The sequence below is a fragment of the Mus caroli genome, unplaced genomic scaffold, assembly GCF_978045245.1.
Source record: "Mus caroli unplaced genomic scaffold, Mus_caroli_1 scaffold_15, whole genome shotgun sequence".
NCBI classification, from domain to species: Eukaryota; Metazoa; Chordata; class Mammalia; order Rodentia; family Muridae; genus Mus; species Mus caroli.
This window is the reverse complement of record NW_028227270.1, coordinates 27681094-27705264: the sequence shown is the minus strand read 5'-3', so window position 1 is coordinate 27705264 and position 24171 is coordinate 27681094. Positions and strand designations below refer to the sequence as shown.

General features: G+C 42.9%; 1 protein-coding gene across 4 annotated transcripts in view; it reads left to right on the top strand.

Moving 5' to 3' along the window:
- The window catches only part of Dmgdh (dimethylglycine dehydrogenase), an 85466-nt gene that overhangs the window by 2088 nt on the left and 59207 nt on the right, over window positions 1-24171 (top strand). For all 4 annotated transcript variants that reach the window (XR_002379435.3, XR_003834667.2, XM_021179821.3 and 1 more), the window contains exons 3-6: window positions 1382-1550; window positions 11161-11259; window positions 12827-12991; window positions 16150-16354. Coding sequence is in view for 2 of the 4 variants with exons in the window: in XM_021179821.3 (XP_021035480.1) it covers window positions 1382-1550; window positions 11161-11259; window positions 12827-12991; window positions 16150-16354 (638 nt within the window). In the remaining 2 variants the exon portion in view is untranslated. The remainder of the gene's footprint in view (window positions 1-1381; window positions 1551-11160; window positions 11260-12826; window positions 12992-16149; window positions 16355-24171) is intronic.

The window sequence follows — 24171 nt, the reverse complement described above, 5'->3', positions numbered from 1 at the left end:
AGTGTGCATCCTGGGTTAATTTTTTTTTTTTTTTTTTGGTTTTTCAAGACAGGGTTTCTCTGTGTAGCCCTGGCTGTCCTGGCACTCACTTTGTAGACCAGGCTGGCCTCGAACTCAGAAATCCTCCTGCCTCTGCCTCCCAAGTGCTGGGATTAAAGGCGTGCGCCACCACGCCCGGCTCATCCTGGGTTAATTTGTATAAAGCTGACTAGACAGTGCTTATATTCATATGGCATTTGCATATATTCTGAAATATTGAGAGTAATCGCAGATGACATTTCTAAGAAATGTCAGACAAGCTGGCTGTAGTGGCAAGACCCTAAAATCCCAGAATTCTGGAGACTGAGGGGGACAACGTCAACTTCAAGGCCATCCTAGGCTACATAAGATGCAGAGTGACCCTGTCTCAAAAACCAAAATGAAAATGAGATAATTCTAAGAGTTCTTCCTATAGCTGTTTGGCCAGTGTGTCTGAATACACAGTCACACCCCGTGTTGTTAAACCTGTGCAGAACATGTGAGTTTCTTGTCTGACAAATTCTGACTACAGATTAGAATTTAGACATCAAGATACTCAACAACTTAACCTTTGTCAGATAAACATATCATGTTTTCCCAAATAAGGAGAAATAAGACAGACAGAGCGTGTCAATTCCAGGGAAAGTTCTACCTTAAAAGTTATCCTTAAACATGCAGTGGTGTGCACGCCTTCAGTCTCAGCACTTAGGAAGCACAGGCAGGTGGGTCTCCCTGAGTTCGAGACCAGCCTGGTCTACAGAGCAAATTCTAGGACAGCCAAAGCTACCCAGAGAGACCCTGTCTTGAAAAACTAACCAACAACAAAAAACCTTATCCTTAAAATGACAGCTTTTGGATTTGGTGTCACCAACTATGTGATGGAGAATCTTCCCAGAATTCTTATTAATTTGTACTGTGACTTTCTATGTTAGACACCAATGAAATGAAGAGATTGGTGACTGGCAGAAAAGGAGGGCTAGGATCCCCTTGTCTCGGCTACCCCAGCACTGAGATTACAGACAGGAGCTACTGTGTCCAGCTTGGTTTGCATGGATTCTTGGCGTTAAATTCGGGCCCTCTTTGCCAGTTGAGCTGCAGCCGCAGCCCCAGAATGTGTTTTATAAATGAGAAAAAAACAATGCCTAGATCGAGAAAGAAGTCGCTGTAGCCACTGCTACTGCTCATTTCCTTAGCTACAATCAGTGTGGGTCATCCAGTCAGAGGTCAGATGCCCCAGGTTTCTATGTGCAAATTGTAGCCTGTGGTTGTGGCGTTCCAGAGACTGGCAGGGGAGGGAATCAGACCCAAACTGGACCTGGTATCTCTGAGTGAGTCACCACTGTTAAAAAACACCGTCTTCCAGACAGGAAAGCCCAGCCTCACCCCCAGAATGGAAGGACAGAGCAGAGACTGTGATCATTGGAGGCGGCTGTGTGGGCGTGAGCCTGGCTTATCATCTGGCCAAGGCTGGGATGAGAGATGTGGTCCTGATGGAGAAGTCGGAGCTCACCGCTGGCTCTACCTGGCACGCAGTAAGGAGAGTATCCCAAACTGTTCTGTGCCCTGAACCGAGCACCAGGCCTCCCCATTCACAACCCCCCACAGAGAGCTCTTCAGAGGATGGGACCCCCTCACCTCACCAGAAAGTGTTCTGGCATGCTTCCAGGAAGTGGAAAATCGTTATTAGGATGTCTATTATGTTAAACACGTGAAACACGTGAATTCTGGATTCTGATCCTGGTTGTTGTTGTTGTTTCCATTTTCTACCCCTGTAACTTCCAGAAAGTTCGTTCCGTTTCCATTTTCTGAGTTTGCAATGGAGTCTCACCCAGTAGCCAGCATGTGTCAATGCTCTTGTGAAGCAGCATGCTGGAGAATGGCTTAGATTAAGGACTGATATGGCTCTCATACTGTCATTGAGGGATGGGGAAGGAAGGATTCGGTGATTGCAGGCAATACGTGTGCGCATGCGCACACAGACACAATGCACGTGCGCGCGCACAAACGCACGTGTACACGCTGAAGATCTTGACCTTACTGGCTATCTCTTTCCACAATTGGCTTTCCTATAGTTAGGAGAGGAAAAGAAACTGTCTCCCAGGGCCTCTTGGTGCTTAGCATACACTCCCAGTATGGGCCAGAAGTCTTGATAGGAATGGTAGTCAAAGCTGAATGCCCAGTGCCTCCCAGACCCAAGCTCTGTTGGCTGCAGTCTCACAGTGCCACAGACAGCCCACGCACACTGGTCAGCCAGTGCTCCTGGAAAAGCAGAGCCAAATCCAGCTCCTCTCCCTCCCACCCTTTATTCTTGGTGTGGGAGAGAAGATGGATACCTCCCATCACCTGCGTGTGCCAGTCTCCCCAGCATAGGTGTCTCCTTTCACTGGTTTCCCGCTGACTTCCTCCTGCCTGCAGAAGCCACAGTTCTCTAGGCCCTGCCTCACTCCTCCAAACTCGATTTTCTATGTAGACTTCATGTTGTCCTTCTGAAAGCAAGCCTACTTTCTCTACCTTTTCCTTCTCGTGTGCCTTAAGGTTCTTATTGCTGTGATGAAACACCATGAGGAAAAGCAACTTGGAGAGGGAAGGGTTTATTTCACTCACAGTTCCATGTAACAGTTCATCATCAAAAGCAGTCAGGACAGGAACTCAAGCAGGACTGGAACCTGGAGGCAGGAGCTGATGCAGAGGCCATGAAGGAGTGCTGCTTACTGGCTTGCTCCTCATGGCTTGCTCAGCCTGTTTTGTTTTGTTTTTATAGAACCCAGGACCACCAGCCTAGGGGTGGCACTGCCCTCCCGTATCAATCACTAATCGGGAAAGTGCTTACAGGCTTGCCTACAGCCCTATCTTATAGAGGCATTTTCTCAATCAAGGTTCCCTCCTCTCAGATGATCATAGCTTGTGTCAAGTTGACAGAAACTAGCACGGTGTGCATTTTGTCACCACTCTAGACTGAAGGACCTATATTATGGTAGGGCTTCATGATCACTGTCTTAGTCAGGGTTTCTAGTGCTGTGAAGAGACACCATGTCCATGCAATTCTGACAAAGGAAAGCATTTAATTGGGACTGACTTACAGTTCAGAGGTTCATCCATTATCCTCATGGCAGGAAGCATAGTGACATGCAGGCAGACATGGGGCTGGAGAAGGAGCTGAGAGGTCTACATCCAGATCCACAGGCACCAGGAAGAGAGAGTGACACTGGGCCTGCCTTGGACTTCTGAAACCCCAATGTCTGCCCCTAGTGACACACTTCCTCCAACAAGGCCACACCTCCCAAAAGTGCCACTGCTTCCAAGCCCTATGGGCACCACCTTCATTCAAGCCACCACGGTCTCTCAGAAGTGAGACACAAGGAAAGAGTTCAGTCTTTTCCTCCTGGAAGTGGTCTGGGCTACGACAGAAAACACTCAGAGTAGGACCTGAGCCTTAAAGAAAAGAGAAATTCTGTAAGGAGTGCAGAATGCAGCAGGAGCCGTTAGGGTGGCAACTCTAAGAGGGGACGCCTAACAGAGTGGGAAGGAAGCTGGGGCAGGAGGTCTACGGGCTCTGGGGCTAAACAGGCAGGGGGCAAATAGAGGCAAATGGAACTGGGTCTCCAGGGTTGCTTATATAGCCTCACACCTCCTGACTGCTAAGTCGGGCCAGGCAGCTACACATTAAAATTGGCATGACTTATTTGTTCACAGACAGTGGTTGGGTATGGCCTGTGTTTTAGCATAGATTAAGAATCCCCTGAGATTTCAGTAAATGTGCCTCCAAAAAGGATACATATCTTAGCCTGAACTATTTTAAGAAAAGCAAGCAGAGATTTTAAAATGATAGTCTCTTATGTAAAATTAACTTTGTAAAATATTTTTTCCTATGCAAAGATATGTCAAAATACTGGGAAAAGCACCTCTGCCTCCCTCTAGACAAGGCTTTAAACCAGAGACAAATGGGGGACCAGTGTGGAGTCAGGCAACAGCAGCTGGGTGGTTTGTGCCCCCTTGGAATACAGGACAGAACAGGACCTGTCCTTGGAACTGATTATGGAAGCTTTTACAAGTCCATGAGCCTTCGCTATAAGGCAAGACATCAGAAAGTTCTCCAAGCCAAGAATTTTCAGCCCAGATATATTTGGAGACAGATTGAGAGTGTGCAGAGCTGGAGCACCAGCTAAATGGAGGGACTGTGAGAACAAAGGCAGCATCCCCAGGGGTCCCTGGGGTGGGACATGTTTTCTGTGATAGAATGTTCACAGGAACAGGCAATGAGGGCTGGAAGACAAGACAGCCTGAGACTGGATGTTCAAGGTGGTGCCAAGTCTGCAAACCCGAGGTCCTGCTCACTTTAACAAGGCTCCTTTGTCAGTACACGACAGATGATATCACAAATGGTTTGGGAGAATAGGGTCCTCCACTTCCCTGGGAATGATGTCTCAGCACCGTCTTTCCAGATCCAAGGATGGAAGACCCAAGATGCTCCATTTGGAGTGTGGGAAGATAATCTAGAACTTTGCACTATTTACACACCTGAGAAAGAAATTAAACTTTACTAACATAAGTAGCATCCGATACAATCGACACATCGCTCCCGGTTCCAAGGTTCATGGGGGCAGGCCAGCCTCACTGCACAGTGGATTTATCTTCGCTCTTTGACTGCTATGTGAAACCACCATGGTGACAACCTTCACTGAGACATTTAGTCTAGTATGTGGAGAAAAGAGGAGAAGGGATTGAAGGTGAGATTAACACTATGGAAAGATTTGTTACCCGACAGTAATGAAAAGGGTTATGAAATTTAAACATGTATATTTTTTTATAATAAGACAAGTGTTGCAAACGTGCTGACCTTTGTTAGTAATCCAAATGGATGTGGGTGGTTTCCATGTAGCAGTTACATAGGTTTTAAAAGATATGTCTGGGGCTGGAGAGATGGCTCAGTGGTTAAGACCACTTCCAGAGGTCCCGAGTTCAATTCCCAGCAACCACAAATGGTGGCTCACAACCATTTGTAATGGGATCTGATGCCCTCTCCTGGTGAGTCTGAAGACAGCTACATTGTACTCATATAAATAAAATAAATAAATAAATAAAATTTAAAAAAAAGATATGTCTGGGAGCACAGCTTAATAGGTGTGGTCTGTTCCTTCCAAGGAAAGAAGACGTTGTAACAAAGCGGACAGCTGGCTTGCACAGCAGTCCTATTGAGAAGAGAGCATGTTAAACGGGATGTTTAGAAATGTGGATAGGGCCTGGAGAGATGGCTCAGCAGTCAATGGCTCTGGCTGATCTTCCAGAGAATTAGGGTTCAATTCCCAGCACCCACATAGATGCTCACAACTGTCTCTAACTCGAGTTTTAGAGAAGCTGACACCCTCACATAAGGAAACAGGAAGGTAAACCACCAATCACATAAAAGTAAAATCCTAATAAAAAATATATCATAGAAATGTGTATATATGGCTAGGTCTTCTGGACTAAATGATATCTCCGTGTGTGTGTGTGGGTTATCTCTCCTATGTAAGAGATACAATTTTTAACTTATTAATATTTTTCTGATATGGAATTCCAATAGGATTTGTTCCCTTTTATCTGAAATACAGAGAGTGTGACACTTTCTAAGTTGTAGCAAGAATGGAGAGACAAGGAAACATGGAAGTCAGCTGTCAGCAGAAACCTTTGTACATAGGAGGGTGCAGTGGCAGGTACTTGGAATGGAGGAGGGGCCTTAAAACACAGAGAACACAGTCAAGAGAACACTGCTTCTACTCTGGTTTCTGCAGGACTGAGAGACATTGCCAAGTGCAGGAGGCCTAGGAAGAATGCTACCGTTAATTGGTCAATCACAATTGTCAACTAGATAGGCTCTAGGGTTACCTCTGAGACAACCCTTTTGGCACATCTGTGAGGGAGTTCCTACATTGTGTTCATCGAGGTGCGAAAGCCCACCTGAACGTGGGTAGCGTCATGCCATGTGCCCGCCAGAGGATCCAGCTGAATAAGAAGGGAAAGGAGAGCGAAGACCCAGCGTTCCTCAATGCTTCCCTAGGGCAGATGCAATATAATCTTGCTCCCATGCCTTGACAAACTCAAGCTGGAAAGCAGGATAAATCTTTTATTCCTTTAGTGACTTCTTGTCTGGTGTTTGTTCTTACCAATGAGAAAAAGAGACCAACACAGGGGAGAATTGAAAGTTCAATGACAGCAGTCTGTTTGTTGGGTGCTCACCTTTAATCCTAGCACCTGGGAGGCAGAGGCAGACAGATCTCTGTGTTTGAGACCAGCCTGGTCTATAGAATGAGTTCTAGGATACCCAGAACTACACAGAGAAACCCTGTCTTGAAAAACAAACAAACAAACAAACAAACAAACAAACACTTTAATGCCAGCCTGGGCTATACAAGGAGACTGCTTAAAACAAAAGAGATTAAAACAAACAAGTAAATACATACATATACAAATAAACAAACAGATAAACAAATGATCGAACAGTCCTAGACATAAAGCAAGCCTAGAATTAGGCTGTATTTTTAATTCTGTATGGTTAATTCAGTGTATACACAGCTTAATAATGAAATACGTTAATCACGAAAATGTGATTCATGAGCTTAATATGCAAAGCTTTCTGGCACAATAAGTAAGATAGAAATTATTTAAAATATTTCCCTCATTCCAAGCTCACTTAGTATGCTTTACAATCGCTATTAATATAGTAACCTATATTTATATGTTATGTGTAAATGAAAGGATAAGAATATTTTAGTGGCTATGTGCAAAGTCTAAGTCTAAGTGTATGAACAGAAGATTCAGAGCCACTGGAATAAATGGCTTAGGCCAGAAGCTGAGTTTTCTGAGGTGGTAGAGGCCCCTGAAAGTCAGGAATCTTTTATTCCTTTAGTGACTTCTTGTCTGGTGTTTGTTCTTAACAATGAGAAAAAGAGACCAACACACGGGAGAATTGAAAGGACTCAGGGCTCACACCACAAGTTAGCATCCAGCACTCTCCCCATTGTTTAGCACCCTTGGATGGTTTTCTAACTCCTGCAGTTTTTCTCATACTTTGTAATTGTCAATACACTTTGTGGAAGAATTCTCTTTTCTTGTTATTTTTAATTTATGTCAATAAACACTTGCAAAGTCTGAACTTACTTGAAGATATGCATGCGAGTGTGCATGCATACACGTGTATCTTTCTATGTGTCTGTCTATTATTTGTTTGAGATAGGGTCTCATGTAGCTCAGGCTGGTCCTGAAATATATATATATATATATATATATATATATATATATATATATATATATATATATATGCAAGAATGATTTTGGACTCCTGATCTTCCTGCTTCTACTTCCCAGTACTGGAATTACATCCTGAGCCACACACCCAGCTTTGAAGGGCTATACTTCTGTTGTGGTTTGAATAGGTTTGGCCCCTAGAGACTTATGTGTTTGACTGTTTGGCCCATAGGGAATGGCACTATTAGAAGGTGTGGCCTTGCTGGAGGAAGTGTGTCACTGTGGGAGTAGGCTTTGAGGTTGCCTATGCTTAAGCTCCACTCAGCAGAATCCTAGCCTCCTGACTGCCTGCAAAAGGCAATCTCTTTCTGGCTGCCTTCCAATCAAGTTGTAAAACTCTCAGTTCCTTCTCCAACATGATGTCTGCCTGGATGCTGCATGCTTCCTGCCACGATGATAATGGACTGAACCTCTGAACTGTAAGCCAGTCCTAATTAAATGTTTTCTTTTATAAGAGTTGCTGTGATCATGGTGTCTTTTTACAGCAATGGAAATCCTAAATAAGACAATTTCTGAAGGATTCTGTCTCCCTCTCCCTCTCCCTCTCCCTCTCCCTCTCCCTCTCCCTCTCCCTCTCCCTCTCCCTCTCCCTCTCCCTCTCCCTCTCCCTCTCCCTCTCCCTCTCCCTCTCCCTCTCCCTCTCCCTCTCCCTCTCCCTCTCCCTCTCCCCTCCTCTTCTTCCTACTTTTTCTCCCTCTCCCTTCCCCCACCTTTATCTTCTATACCAAATAATATTTCTTTTATTTTCAAGTCAAAGCAGGGTCTCTTCCTGTGAAGCCCTCGTTGATCTTTCCAGCCTCTGGGAGTCTGATGAGCCATCTCTTCAGCTCCCTTACTTCTTGCAACTGCAGCTCTGTGGCCTAGCATTTAACCATGTGCCTGAAGGATAGGACAAGTATTTTCTTTTTTCTCAAACTTTTCATTTACTATATCCATGTTGAAGTCACAGAAGAGAAAGACACTGTGTGCTCTACATGTCTAAATGTAGACAGGTATTCAATTAATAACAGACTATGCAAGAAGATTCAAATAAATTGAGTGCAGTAGAAGCACAGTACAGATAACTCTAAATTTTAAACACAAATTCAAAAACAAAAGCCAACATAAGAAGCTAGTTATTAATGCTAGGAAGCACCCATGCACACTGGTCCTGACTGTCATGGTAACAAGGAATAGAGAGAAACATGGATATTCTCTTTCAGTAAGAGGGTTGGTTAACGTTTTCTTGGCTATGCATTTCCAAAAGAATTTGTTCCCTAAACTAAGTACACTGAGCTAAATATCTTTAATAAGTCCATGTGATTCTTTCAGATGAGAATTCACCAGCCCCTCGGGCAGGGGAAACAGAGGACACAGAGCAGATGAATGTAGATAATGAAAGTTGGAGACTTTCTGGAGGCCTGGTGTGGTGGTTTGGATAGGAATGGCCCTCAAAGGCTCCTGTATTTGAATGTTTGGTCATTAGGGAGAGGCAGTACCTGAGAGAGATTAGAATGTGTGGCCTTGTTGAAGTAGGTGTGGTCTTGTTGGAAGAAGTCTATTACTGGAGGTGGGATTTGAAGTTTCAGAAGCTCAAGCAAGCCCAGCCCAGTGTCTCTCTCTTCTGCTGCCTGTGGATCTGGATGTAGAACTCTCAGCTATCTTGTCTGCCTTCATGCTGCCATGCTCCCCGCCATGATGACAAAAGGTTAAACTACAGTACCTGCATGCAAGCTCTAGTAAAATGCTTTCCTTTATAAGAATTGCTATGGTCATGGTGACGTACAGCAATAGGACACTGATTAAAACACCCAAATTCATCCAGGATTCTGGCTTACAGTATCTCTAGGCATAACCAGAGCTCTGCTCAGTGTTCAAGAGCATTCATTTCCTCAATAGATGGGATGATGATGCATTGAAGACAGAATTGGGGGTCCTGGCAGATACCCAAAGGAGGCAAGAGATGCTCTCTGGTTGAATGAGCAAAGCACACACACACACACACACACACACACACACACACACACACATACACACTCACACATACACATACACACTACACACACACACACACACACACACACACACACACACACACACACACTGAATATCAAATATGTGAAAGGAAAAGAGGGTTTGCCATGCTTCAGAGACCCTGGCAGCAGTTCCTATGGTGGAAGCATCCTCTGCTCTCACAGGAGCTAGGCTGCATGGTGGCTCAGGGACAGGGGTGGGACTTTTGTCAGAAGTCACTGATGCACACACGCTGCTTGGACAAGTTCAGATAAAGGCCTCAGGCTTCCAGTCTGTAAATGGCGGTTCACTAACGTTAATGGGAATAGTTTCGAGTTTCAGAGAATCAAATTCTCCTAGGAGAAAGTTATGAATCTTCCTACATGGATTTGAGTTTGAACAGATTGTGTTCTGATGAGCTCCCCAAGATAAATTAGCTGAAAAATGAGACCCCAGATACTTAATTAAGAAAACTCTTGCTTCGTGTAATTGCCTAGAATTCTTGGTCTGGATGCTACATTGCATCTGTCAGAGTTGATGGAAGGGGCTGCAGCATTCCTAATATTTAGCAATCTTTTCCAAAGAATAACTAATAAGCATTTATTCAACAAATATGTGTAGGTTGCCTCTACGCTTTCAGAGCTTGAATAAGCAAATTACCTGTGCACCAGTCTCTAGTCACCAGAAATTGCAGTCTGGGAAAGGGACAAAGAGTCTGTCCAATCGAGAGCAAGCTGGGGATTGGGTTAAGGACACCCCCCCCCCATGCTAGTCCACAGTACTTCTGCTTTGGGGAGCACACCTATGGGTTCCTAACTCAAGTCCCATCACTTGCCTCACCCCCAACATTTCCTAATACAAACTGGGCATCATTAATCCAAAAATCCAAGATCTCAAGTTTACTCTCTTTTGATTTTTCAAGACCATGTTTCTCTGTGTAGCCCTGGCTGTCCTGGAGCTCACTTTGTAGACCAGACTGGCCTCGAACTCAGAAATCCGCCTGCCTCTGCCTCTGCCTCTGCCTCCTGAGTGCTGGGATTAAAGGCGTGCGCCACCACGCCCGGCTCGCAAGTTTACTCTTGAAACTTTGTGAGCACTGGGAGAGGCACAAGTAGATACTTCCATACCTGGTCTCTGATGGCTCAACATAAACAAATCTTGCTTCATGCTCGAAGTTATTTGGAATCCTGTGTGATATAATGTATATATAAAGTGTCTAGGAAACAAAAGGATTTCTTTTTTGTATAGACCAGGGTTCTCATAATGCACTATTATGTGCATACAAATATCCAAAACTTAAAATCCAAAATTTATATTTTATGACATTTAATTAATTAATAAATAATTTGTATATGTGTGTCCACTCACTTGCTCACAGACATGTTCCATAAATATGAGAGGACAATGTGCCGGAGTTGGTTCTCCTCTCTAACTATGCAATGGGCCCCAGGGATCCCGGGATGGGGCTCATCAGGGCTGGTGGCAGGTTATCTTTTCCCACTGGGCCATCTTGCTGATCTCCAAATTCAAAACTCTAAACACTTCTGGTCCAATAAAAAAACAGTCAACAACAGCATGCATACCAAACCTTCAACCTAACCCAGTCCCTTCGCCCTCGTCCTAGTGACTTTTAGGCTCTTTCTGGACACGTGTATGAGTTGGCTTTCACTCGGCTCATATGGCTGAAGCTGCTTTATATACTGTGTGGTGAGCTGTCTGCTCAAACAGCCACCAATGTGTCCTTTCCGGTATCCACCTGACACTTCTTCATGTCTCCGCAGCATGAAAATGCTGCTTAGGAGGGATGTCACCAACAGTGTGCAAATGTCACCTGATGTCTGTATTTTCTTCCTTCCTACTTTTAAGGCAGGTTTAACAACTTATTTTCACCCCGGGATAAACTTGAAGAAAATACATTATGACAGCATCAAACTTTACGAGAGGCTGGAAGAAGAAACCGGACAGGTAAGTGCTTTACGGTGACGGTGTCTGTGAGGTCAGCCACGCAGATACAGAAGGTGTGTGTGGTGCTTGCTGTGGTGGAGACAGAGGCTAAGAAAGTACCTGGGTCCATTTTAACATCCTGCTCACTTCTTAAAGTGTACTATCTAGGTAACTAACTATTCTTTTCTTTTTTTAAGGAAGAGGTAATAAATGGTGCCTTTTCAGACTTTGTTTAGTAGGTTCCCATATCTATAGTATTTGAAGTCAGGGCTCTCAGCAAACAGCTTGCTCAGGCCCTGAATGTCCATGCCTTCAGAAACAGCACGGTAAGATCCCTCCTCTTTATTTTTATCTCTTCTCATAGTGACTGTTTCCATGGACTAAGTTCAAAGGCTTCTTATTGTTTTCATGCCCTTATCCTCACCAAGGGTCACTAAAAGCTCCCTGGAGTCTTCAGGATCAAGATCAAAGGCTCAGCAGGGTCTGGGGCTTGCCCTTCCTTAGCTACCCCCACCCCCCAACCCCCCACCCCCACCCCCTCCTGATTTCTTAACATTCTCCTTTGCCTTGCCTCTATTTCCATTGCTCAAGTGCTTTTCTTGCCCTCAACAGCATCTGCTCTCTAAGTCTGTGTTGTTTTCTTCCTACCTTTTCTGGGTGGATCCACCTCCCCCTCACTAGACACAGATGGCCCACCCCTGTTACGTGCTGGTAAGCTCATGTGTGCACACAGCTCTAACACACGTGTGCCACTGTTGTTGCTTTAGTAGTTGGTCTTCCCTGCAGAATGTGAGCGGTTTGAAGGCCAGGACTGCCCTCCTGTTTGGTAACCCAGGACTTCACTCAAACAGAAAGACTTTTTAAGAGATGCCAAATGTGCCGGGCGGTGGTGATGCATGCCTTTAATCCCACCACTTGGGAGGCAGAGGCAGGCGGATTTCTGAGTTCGAGGCCATCCTGGTCTACAAAGTGAGTTCCAGGACAGCCAGGGCTACACAGAGAAACCCTGTATCGAAAAAACAAAAAACAAAAAACAAAAAACAAAAACAAAAACAAAACAAAACAAAAAAGATCCCTCTCAGCACTTTGGTTCTCTGCAGTTCCTCCTTCCTTCCTCTGGCTGGCCTTCTCCTTTTCTGTCCTGCCCCTTCAGTCTGCACTCAACCCCTCAGCCTGTGCAACTGTTTGCTTTTTGCTTCAGCTGCCCTACGGTTTCCTGCAGACAGACCGTTCCCTGCAGAAAGACAATTCCCCGCAGACAGACTGTTCCCTTCAGACAGACTGTTCCCTGCCGACAGACAGTTCCCTGCAGACAGACAGTTCCCTGCAGACAGACAGTTCCATCACACCAGCGCTTTGCCTCGCTCTCTCACCCAGCTCCTCAGGTTTGCAGTGCTGCCCAGCTTACAGGAACACTGACTAAACTGCTGCTGAACAAATGTCTTTTCGTAAGATGCAAATGTCTTACGTCGTGATAATGATCGCCGCCTAATAAACCTCTCTTACTAGATTTTTCACTGTGCTAGGGAACTGTTTGAGTGCCTGAAGACAATTTATTTATGTGCTTTGCCTGGAATTATTGTCACAGGTGGTGGGATTCCATCAACCAGGTAGTATCAGGCTTGCTACAACTCCTGTAAGGGTGGACGAATTTAAATACCAAATGACGCGAACCAACTGGCATGCCACGGAACAGTATATTATCGAGCCTGAAAAAATCCACGAGCTGTTCCCTTTACTCAACATGAACAAGGTATTTATTGGAAGGACAATTTCACTTTGTCAACTTGAACTAAAATTATGTTAAAATAATATGTTTTAATGAGTTAATTAAAAGTAGAAATAATGGATGTATACAGACTGTAATGTCAACATTAGATGGTAGGTGTTACACTGTGGGCCGGTCACAGTGTATTTAGGATGTCTGCAGAGACAACGAAACCCCTTTCTAGTGACAACTAAGGAAACATTTCTATACCTTTCTGTGACCGGATCCCTCAGACTGAGGTGCTTTTACACACCAGCTGTCTGTTGGGGAATGGCAGCCTGCTATGACGACTCTAGAAGGGATTGCTGAAGTTTTAGGTCAAGAAGCCCTGTGCCATACTCCCTCTTATGCCGCCTGCTCCTGGTGGCGCCTCCCTCTCAGACCATTCTGGGCACAGATCTAGACTAACTTTGAATCTCCTTAAGGGAATCCACTTGACAGGGAAGTTAATGTTTTTTTTCCCCTTCCGGTTGAGCATAGTATTTTTTCCTTTTTTTTAGCAGAATATTGGCAACATTACTGTGGTAGTATTTATGTAAGCAGAGACCATGCTAAGCCCTTTCTGTGCAAACTCTGGCTATTATGACCCAGAAAACAGAAACTTAAACAATTTACACAGTAGGATAATTTTGCTCAGTGTAGAAGAGCTGGAGGAAAGTTTTCAACCCTGGGCCCTCTCTGACTCTGTCCTGGGTATGGGGAGACAGCAGCAGATTGCTTGGGGAAGCAGACAGCCGTTTCCTTGCTAGTGACTGTGTCAGTCATTCTGGTCTCTGAGTGTTTGTGTAACTGCTGTGGGTGCTGGGGTGTTGTGCTCTTGCGAGTCTTTACAGGCTGCAGGGACTCTTTCTTGCCCATGGCTTTGTGTGATGGCATTGTCTTCATCGAAGTCCACTCCACTATACTACTAAGAATCCATTTATATCCCTTATATGTCAACTCTGAAACACTTCCTTAGAAGCTCTCATCGATACAGATTTCCTAAAAGTTCTTAAGCAATGGAAACACATGGACCAGGACATGCCAAGCCACATAGTCATGGGATCACTGCAGAAAGCACAAAGCCATTACAAAACACCAGCGTGACATCCGCAAGTCACCATGGTGTGAATGCCATCAAAACCCAAAGTCTCTTGCACTGGATACATAAGTACAAAGACTAAATTTTAGTAAAAAAACAAATCTGGGCCCAGATGGCATCTCTGATAAATTCTAACAGATAGTTATAGTTGAAGAATTGATATGAATCCTTCACAAAGTCTTCTAAAATTAGAGTTGAATATGTTCCTATACAACCTATAACACTAGTGTGTCTCTGGTATAGAAACCAGACAAAAACAAAGGAAGAAAAGACATACTATTGTTCTTTCTAAATCTAGATGTGAAAGTCTTTAAAAAAAATCTAGTAAACTGAATTAACAATTCTATGATATTGCCAAGTAGAGTGTGTCCCAGGAATGCAAGGTTGGTTTAAAGTCTAAACGTTAATCAGTGTAATATTATCACAGTAACAAAGGGCAAAGAGTCCAAAATAATCTAAACAGATGCAGGAAAAATATTTGTCAAGACTTCCTGTTCATAGTTGCTGGCATTTTCTTGCCAAATAAATGAGATCTTGTTACATCATTTGCTATGCTGCCTCTGTCAGCTCACGTCATCCCCCTTCATTCCCTCAGAGTACCTAGGCTGAAGTCGTAACACAGAGGAGGTGTGCAAGAAGTTGGATTATAAACCCAGTATACATTTTCATCAAGCACAATATGTGCACATATATACTGAAATCTAGTATTTTCATACCCTAGGCTACCACTCTAGCACTGAACTATAACCCCAGCTCATTTTTTGTTTCTTATTTTGAGGAAAGATCTCCAAAAGCTTTCCAAGCTGTTCTTGAACTCATTCTATTCCAGGCAGATGTTGAACTTGGAATCCTGCCTTAGCCTTTCTAATAGCTGGGATTACAGACCTACACCATCAGACCTAGCTGATATTGGGTATACACTAACATATAAATATATTTATAATATTGAATACGTAAATGTTATAACTGATATATCAATTAGAATTAGATTAGGCTTTAAACCTGAAAAACCAAAATAATAATGCTTAAGTCTTTTTCTCATTATTTAAGTATTTGTACTGGATAGTCCTATGCCAACTTGATATGAGCTAAAGTCATGTGGGAGGAGGTAACCTCAATTGAGAAGTGCCTGTAGGGAGGGCACAGCCATGGTGGATGGTGCCACCTCTGGGCTGGTGGTCCTGAGTTCTATAAGAAAGCAGGCTGAATAGACCATGATTAGCAAGTCAATAAGCAGCACTCCTCCATGACCTCTGCATCAGCTCCTGCCTCCAGGTTCCTGCCATGCTTGAGTTCCTGTCTTATCTTCCTTTAGTGATGAACAGTGATGTGGAAGCCTAAGCTGAAAATCCCTTTTCCTCTCCAAGTTGCTTTGGTCATAGTGGTCCATCACAGCAATAGAAACCCTGATTAGCCACTAAACCATGAAGGCTTCAATGATCAAGCCACCCTCTAAATCATTACGGTGCCAGTCCAGGGGTTTGACTCTTGTGTTAGTGTTCCATATGTCAGTTGGAGCCCAGCCATCACATCTGAATTTCAGACACCAGGATGGAGAAACTAACAAAAATGGGCATACGCTAGTTATCTTCTTGGAGTGGCTCTGGAAGCTGCCATATAATCCTTTCCTTTGCACCCCATTGACTAGAACTTAACATTAGCTTTAGCCACTGACTGCAGATAATAGCTGCCAGAAGATTGGAAACTATACACTTTGTTCTTAGTGGCATGGAGACCACTAAGATTGCAAAGCTTTATCAAGTGGCTTCATGGTGATGAATGACTCAGCTCTCATTGCAAATCTTGCTCAAATCTGAGTATGACTTAAAAAAGAAAAGACATGTTAACTGCTGTTGAGATGCTTTCTCTCTCTGCTGGCATCAAACCCTAGAAGCCTGTGCATGCCAGGCAAGCACTCTGCCACTCAGCTATGTATATATATGTCTAGATGTTGATACACTTTTAAAGTCTAGTTTTATTAAGCATTTGTCAGCAGGCTATATTTGCGTTGAGTAATAAACATACATTTCTTTGAATTTTGACTTTCTTATGGTTGACTTAGATTTTAGCTGGATTGTATAACCCAGGAGATGGCCACATTGATCCTTATTCTCTGACGATGGCCCTGGCTGCTGGGGCTAGGAAATATGGGGCCCTTCTAAAGTATCCAGCACCAGTGACATCTCTGAAGCCCAGGCCAGATGGGACATGGGATGTGGAGACTCCACAAGGATCTGTGAGAGCAAATAGGATTGTGAATGCTGCAGGTAAGCCGCCAGCCCTTCCCTTCCCCCGCCTGGCTTCCCCCTCCATCCTCACCTATCTACTACCCCGGTGTCTATTCTTTTCTGCTCTTTGTGACCTGACAACTCGTAGGTGGCTTTTTCCTTTCAGGTTTTATCTTTGTTCTTTACTGGTTATGCTCATGACCAAACTCCAGGGATCAGGGGTGATCAGGGATCAGGGATCACGGCAGCGTGCTTGCCCGGCACACTTGACAATCTCCAGCACCTGGAAGACAGGGACAGTGGGATCAGAAGTTCAAGGTCCTTTCTTGTTCTATAGGGGGTGTGCGGGTTGAGTCTAGCCTGGGATACTTGATATCCTGCCTCAAAACAAACAACAAACAAAGAAGCAAGTTTGGACCTAAGTTCTACTCTTCCGATTTCTTACTATACAACTAACTGTATTTAATGTTCTTTTAAAACTAGATGTGATCATTTCTGTTCCTTCGTCATCTCTCTTATCTGTCTGGATTACTTTGACTAGTCAAACACTTCTAACCCCTTTCCTCTCAGAACATTATTAAGCACATTTCAGTCGTGTTGTTAAGCTGTTCTGTTACAGTTTGTGGAGTAGTGAAGGCTGGAGGGATGGGAGATAATCTAGTGACCATCCCACTTGTTATTTGTGGAGCCAAGGCCCAGTATTAGAGCCATTGACTGAGCTGCATGGCCAGGTCTGAAGGATCCAGACCTGGAAGCTGGTCTTTAGATTTTTGTGCTTAGACACTTTCAGACATGTTGGTTACACGTGAAGTTGTCCTCAGTTCCGCAGGCTCGGAAAGAGAGCCCATGGAAATACTGGGCTGCTGGGACTGGGTTTATCGTTTATATTTTCTTTTCTTTAAAATGTATCCATTTATCCTTATTTTCTGTGTTTGAGTGTTTTGCCTGAATGTATGTGCACGAGGTACATGCCTTGTGCCCTTGAAAGCCAGAAGAGCTCAGCAGATCCCCTGGGACAGATGGTTGTCAGCTGCCATGTGGGGGCTGTGACTAGAACCCTAGTCCTCTGGAAGAACAGCCAGTGTGCTTAGCTACTGAGCCATCTCTCCAGCCCCAGTTTATATTTTCTTACAGTTAATGATAGCTCATTTAAACGTAAAATAATCATAGAGCAGTGTCTTAGTTAGGTTTTTACTGCTGTGAACAGACACCACGACCAAGGCAACTCTTATAAAGGACAACATTTAATTGGGGCTGGCTTACAGGTTCAGAGGTTCAGATCATTATCATCAAGGTGGGAGCATGGCAGCATCCAGGCAGGTATGGTGCAGGAGGAGATGAGAGTTCTACATCTTCATCTGAAGGCTGCTATCAGAATACTGGCTTTCAGGCAGCTAGGATGAGGGCCTTAAAGCCCATACCCACAGTGACACACCTATTCCAACAGGACCACACTAATAGTGCCACTCCCTGAGCCAAGCATATACAATCCATCACAGTAGCTCATTTAAACCATAATCATAGGCCAGCAAAGGATTTTTGAGCTGTTGTTTAAATTATCAAATGAAAATAGTCTATTATTATCATTACTATTATTGTTATCAGAAAAAACGATATACTATGAAAATACACTTGAGCCATGTTTTCTTTTGTTTTAGCTAATAAAATTTATTTTAAAATATACAACTCAGTATTGACATTTTTAAGTCACCAAAATAATTTATAATAGTCAAATGCCTCTTAAATATATATAATATCTTCTGAAGCTAAAAGTAATATACACTAAACCAGTTTTTAAAATCTATTTGGAACATTAAACATCATAGAAGTAGAAAAAAAAACTCTTATGAAGTCCCCTTTGAAAGGAAATTGTGAAAAGTTCCCGATTAGACAGAAATCTTTCCATCTCCAAGGGAGAATGCATAGCATAACTGTGGCTTCATAGAATGAATTGGGTAGTGTTCCTTCTGTTTCTATTTTGTGGAATACTTTCAAGAGTATTGGTATTAGCTCTTCTTTGAAGGTCTGATGGAATTCTGCACTAAATCTATCTGGTCCTGGGCTTGCTTTTTTTGTTGTTGTTTTGTTTTTGTTTTTTGGGGGGAGACTTTTAATGTCTGCTTTTATTTATTTAGGGGTTATGGGACTGGTTAGATGGTTTATCTGATCCCAATTTAATTTTGGTATTTGGTATCTGTCTACAAAATTGTCCATTTCATCCATATTTTTCAGTTTTGATGAATATAGGCTTTTGTAATAGCATCTGATGATTTTTTTTTAATTTCCCCAGTTTCTGTTGTTATATTTCCCTATTCATTTCTGATTTTTGTTAATTTGAATACTGTCTCTGTACCCTCTGGCTAGTCTGGCTAAGGGTTTATCTATCTTGTTGATTTTCTCAGAGAACTAGCTCCTGGTTTGGTTGATTCTTTGTATAGTACTTTTTGTTTCACTTGGTTGATTTCAGCCCTGAGTTTGATTATTCCTGCCTTCTCCTCATCTTGGGTGTATTTGCTTCTTTTTATTCTAGAGCTTTTAGGTGTGCTATTAAGCTGCTAGTATATGCTGTCTCCAGTTTCTTTTTGGAGGCACTTAGAGCTGAGTTTTCCCTCCTAGTACTGCTTTCATTGTATCCCATAAGTTTGGGTATGTTGTGCCTTCATTTTCATTAAATTCTAAAAAGTCTTTAATTCTTTCTTAACTTCTTCCTTGACCAAGTTATCATTGAGTAGGGTGTTGTTCAGCTTCCATGTATATGTGGGCTTTCTGTTGTTTTTGTTGCTATTGAAGACGAGCCTTAGACTGTGGTGATTTGAAAGGATTCATGGGATTATTTTAATCTTCTTGTATATGTTGAGGCCTCTTTTGTGACAGATTATATGGTCAGTTTTGGAGAAGGTACCATAAGGTGCTGAGAAGAAGGTATATTCTTTTGTTTTAGGATGAAATGTTCTATAGATACCTGTTAAATTCATTTGATCCATAACTTCTGTTAGTTTCACTGTGTCTCTGTTTAGTTTGTGTTTCCATGATCTGTCCATTGATGAGAGTGGGGTGTTGAAGTCTCCCACTATTACTGTGTGAGGTGCAATGTGTGCTTTGGGCTTTAGTAAAGTTTCTTTTATGAATGTGAGTGCCCTTACATTTGGAGCATAGATGTTCAAAATTGAGAGTTCTTCTTAGTAGATTTTACCTTTGATGAGTATGAAGTGTCCTTCCTTATCCTTTTTGATATCTTTTGGCTGAAAGTTGCTTTTATTCAATATTACAATGGCTTCTCCAGCTTGTTTTTTGGGACCATTTGTTTGGAAAATTGTTTTCCAGTCCTTTACTCTGAGGTAGTGTCTGTCTTTGTTACTGAGGTGGGTTTCCTGTATGCAGCAAAATGTTGGGTCCTGTTTACGTAACCAGTCTGTTAGTCTATGTCTTTTTATTGGGGAATTGAGTCCATTAATGTTAAATGATATTAAGGAATAGTGATTGTTGCTTCCTGTTATTTTTATTGTTAGAGGTGGAATTATGTTTGTATGGCTATCCTTCTTTTGGGTTTGTTGAAAGAAGATTACTTTCTTGCTTTTTCTAGGGTGTAGTTTCCCTCCTTGTGTTGGAGTTTTCCATCTATTATCCTTTGTAGGGCTGAACTTGTGGAGAGATATTGTATAAATTTGTTTTTGTCATGTAATATCTTGGTTTATCCATCTGTGGTAATTGAGAGTTTTGCTGGGTATAGTAGCCTGGGCTGGCATTTGTGTTCTCTTAACATCTTCCCAGGATCTTCTGGCTTTCATAGTCTCTGGTGAGAAGCCTGGTGTAATTTTGATAGATCTGCTTTTATATGTTACTTGAGCTTTCCCCCTTATTACTGCTTTTACTAGTCTTTCTTTGTTTTGTGCATTTGGTGTTTTGACTATTATATGATGGGAGGAATTTCTTTTCTGGTCCAATCTATTTTGGAGTCCTGTAAGCCTCTTGTGTGTTTATGGGCATCTCTTTCTTTAGGTTAGGAAAGTTTTCTTCTATAATTTTGTTGAAGATATTTACTGGTCCTTTAAGTTGGGAATCTTCATTCTCTTCTATACCTATTATCCTTAGGTTTGGTCTTCTCATTGTGTCCTGGATTTCCTGGATGTTTTGGGTTAGGAGATTTTTGCATTTTGCATTTTCTTTGACTGTTGTGTCAATGTTTTCTATGGTATCTTCTGCACCTGAGATTCTCACTTCTATCTCTTGTATTCTGTTGGTGATGCTTGCATCTATGACTCCTGATATCTTTCCTAGGTTTTCTATTTCCAGGGTTGTCTCCCTTTGTGATTTCTTTATTGTTTCTATTTCCATTTTTAGATTCTAGATGTTTTTGTTCATTTCCTTCACCTATTTGGTTGTTTTCCTTTAATACTTTAAGGGATTTTTGTGTTTCCTCTTTAAGAGTTTCTAGATGTTTACCTATGTTCTCCTGTATTTCTTTAAGGGAATTATTCATGTCCTTCTTAAAGTCCTCTATCATCATCATGAGATGTGACTTTAAATCAAAGTCTTGCTTTTCTGGTGTGGTGGGGTATTCAGGTCTTGCTGTGTGGGGGAACTAGATTCTGGTGAATCCAAGTAGCCTTGGTTTCTGTTGCTTTTGTTCTTGCCCTTGCCTCTGACCATCTGGATATCTCTGGTGTAAGCTGGTCTTCCTGTCTCTGACTGTGACTTGTTCCTCCTGCAAGCCTGTGTGTCCCTGAGAGACCAGTTCTCTCTGGGAGGGATTTGGGTATGGAGAGCTATGGCATAGGGTTAGCTCCAGGGTTCAGACAGTAACCAAAAGGATCCTATCCCTGGCTGTTCCTATGTCCTGATAGCTTTGGGAATGTCCCTCTTGGGCCTGAAATTTGAGCAGAAATAGTGGTCTTACCTGTGCTCACAGGTGTGTGTCGGCACTCCTGGGAGACCAGCTCTTTCCCGATGGTATTTGGGTGTGGAGTGCTGTAGCACAGGGTCTGCTCCCATCATGGACAGAAACTGACAGAAACTGACAGATCCTGTCCCATGCTGCTCCTCCATTCTTGTGTCCTGAGGGCTCTGAGCAGAAGTAGTAGTCTTACCTGTGCTCATAGGCTTGTCATCACTTCTGGGAGACCCTCTCACTCTCTGTGGTATTTGGGTAAGGTGCACAGGAACAGCTCCGGGTGCTGTGTCACAGGATCTGGCACCATAAAAAGCTGAAAACTTACAAAGAACCTTTGCTTTTTGATGGGGAAAATGAAGGAGTGATTTCCAAGTCCAGTCTTCTAAGATACTATGGACTAGAGGTTCCCGAGGAAAATGGGATGGAAGAGCAACAAACAGGGAGTCACGGGAAAGCAAGGTTCAAGGAGTCAGTTTTCTTATAGTTCTTCCATTAAACTACAAACCTGATTGATGTTAGTTTTAAAACAGAAACACTTAATTTGTAAAAATTACATTTTTTATTAATTTATTTTAAGGGGTTGAGACACATCCTGTACTGTTGCATGTAAAGATTGGGGTACAACTTGCAGGAGCTGGTTTCCATAGTCAAAGTTTCCACATCAAAGGGCTCAAACTCTAGATGTCAGATCTTGGCGGCAACATTTACCTGCTGAGCCATCTTATCAGCCCCTTAAATTTTTTAAAAAATGGACCTAGAAAAATCATTGTCTTTAATATTTAAAAGTCTACATTAGTATTTCACATTCTTTTGAACTCATTTCTCCGATTTGAAAAGCATAAAATATTATTCTTTTAAAATATGCTTGAATGGGCTGGGCATGGTAGGGCACGCCTTTAATCCCAACACTCAGGAGGCAGAGGCAGGCAGATCTCTGAGTTCAAGGCTAGACTGGTCTATAGAGTGAGTTCCAGGATAGCTAGGGCCACACCGAGAAACCCTGTCTCAAAAAACAAAACCAAACAAACAAACAAACAAACCAAAATAAAACCAAACCAAACCAAACCAAAAATACTTAAAACTAAAAATATTATAAGACTTGCCTAAAAATAGAAACAACTGAATAAAAACCATGCCTTGAACCTTACTTTCCCGATTCTCTGTTTGTTGCTCTTCCATCCCATTTTCCTCTGGAACCTCTAGTCCACAGTATCTTAGAAGACTGGACATGGAAATCACTTTTTCATTTTCCCCACCAAATAGCAAAGGTTCTTTGTAAGTTCACACCTTTTAATGGTCTCCTGAGTTCACTCCTAAAAACATTTGGCTGCTATCATAGCGATAGCAAATACAGAGACCTCCATATCCAGTTCCTGTGGCAGACATTACTAATTGATAACTGTGCTCACTTTAGGCAAGCTTGCACAGAGACCCACTGTGCTTTGTTTCAAAATAGGGCTTCAGGACCTCATGCAGCCATAATGTACATTTTGAGAAATAACTCTATATTTAATACATTTCCCAATAGCTTCTCTAAAATGGATAAAATTACTTACATAATAAGCTAGCATTGCAATGTCACATACTGTGACAGCTAAGACATTTCTGAAGAGCAAAGTGAGAGTGCTCCAAAGAGATCTGCCTGAGCCCAGGAACTGGTTATCAGGTGGGGCTCTCCGTGCAGCTGTGAAATTCTGAGATTGCTGGGCTCAGGAAAGCAGTGGCAGATAGTCCTTGAAAAAGACTGTGCTGTCGAGAAGACACCTTCTAGGGACTGATTCTAATGAGGGCCCTGCATGGAGCGACGATCCTCCTCAAAGTGGGTATTGCTTCTCAAAGCTGCCCAGTCAACTCTACTCTTTCCATGGTATTCTGGACGCTCTTTACTGAGAGCTGCGTGAGCTGCCTGTCTCAGTTCTTAACTCCTGGTCCTGTTCATACCAAATCTTCATCCTATGATCTGCCCCTCCCATTTTATCTTCCTTTTCTTCCACTGGGCAGAAGTTGCTGTTTACATAATAGTAGCCCCTGGGATGTATGGTGGAGTGTGTGTGTGTGTGTGCGCGTGTGTGCGTGTGCATGCATTTGTGCGTGTGTGCCTTCACCCCTCTTGTAGTACTGAGATGCTTTAATAAGATCAATTTTATGAATAAAAGCAAGCATCGTGTTAATGATTGCAGATTGTGGCAGCTGGAACATTGCCCAGAGTCACTCAGTGAGAGGAAGATGCCGCAGACCTTTGGACAAAGTCCTCAGGGTAGCTCTCGAATCCAGTTAAAGAAACCAGAATGCAGACACAGAAACATAGTCACACTGTGAGAAATATGAAGGCTGCTTGCTGAGTCTTTGCCATACTCATAAGAAGGAGTGGGTGAGGACAGAGCTGTGTGAGTTTGCTGTTTTCAGTCTTGTCCAGGGCACTGGGCTCTCGGTCCAGAGACTCATGCATTGCCAAACCTGTACCTGAGGCAAATTACTGATTTATAAACTGGGGATAATAATACTGCCCCAAGAAGTCATTGTGGATAGTAAACAGCTAGTAACATAAAATACCCAGGGCTGGAAAACAGCAAAAAATTAGGTATAATGATAATAATTAAGATTATGATGCCTATTTTCTTGAGAGTTTGTGTCTTTGTCTGGGAAACATTAGCATCGTGTATCATGGCTTCTTGATGCTAGTCATGAGGTTATTCCTTTCTTTTGCCCCAAACCATCTAGCAAACATCTGCTAGGAGACAACTTCCCAAAGAACTTGGCTGTCAAGCTAGGCTATCTGGGAATTTCCGTGGAACATTTCTTGGTCTTCAGAATAATTTTAATGTAGGGAGTCTACCTGGTGGCTTGCAAGGTATATTTCTTGTATGTGTTTTGTCTTGAAATGCTAAGGATTGGGCCCACGGCCTTGCATGAGCTAGGACGGTTGTCTCAGTGAGGGTCTCTATTGCTGTGATAAAAACAAAAA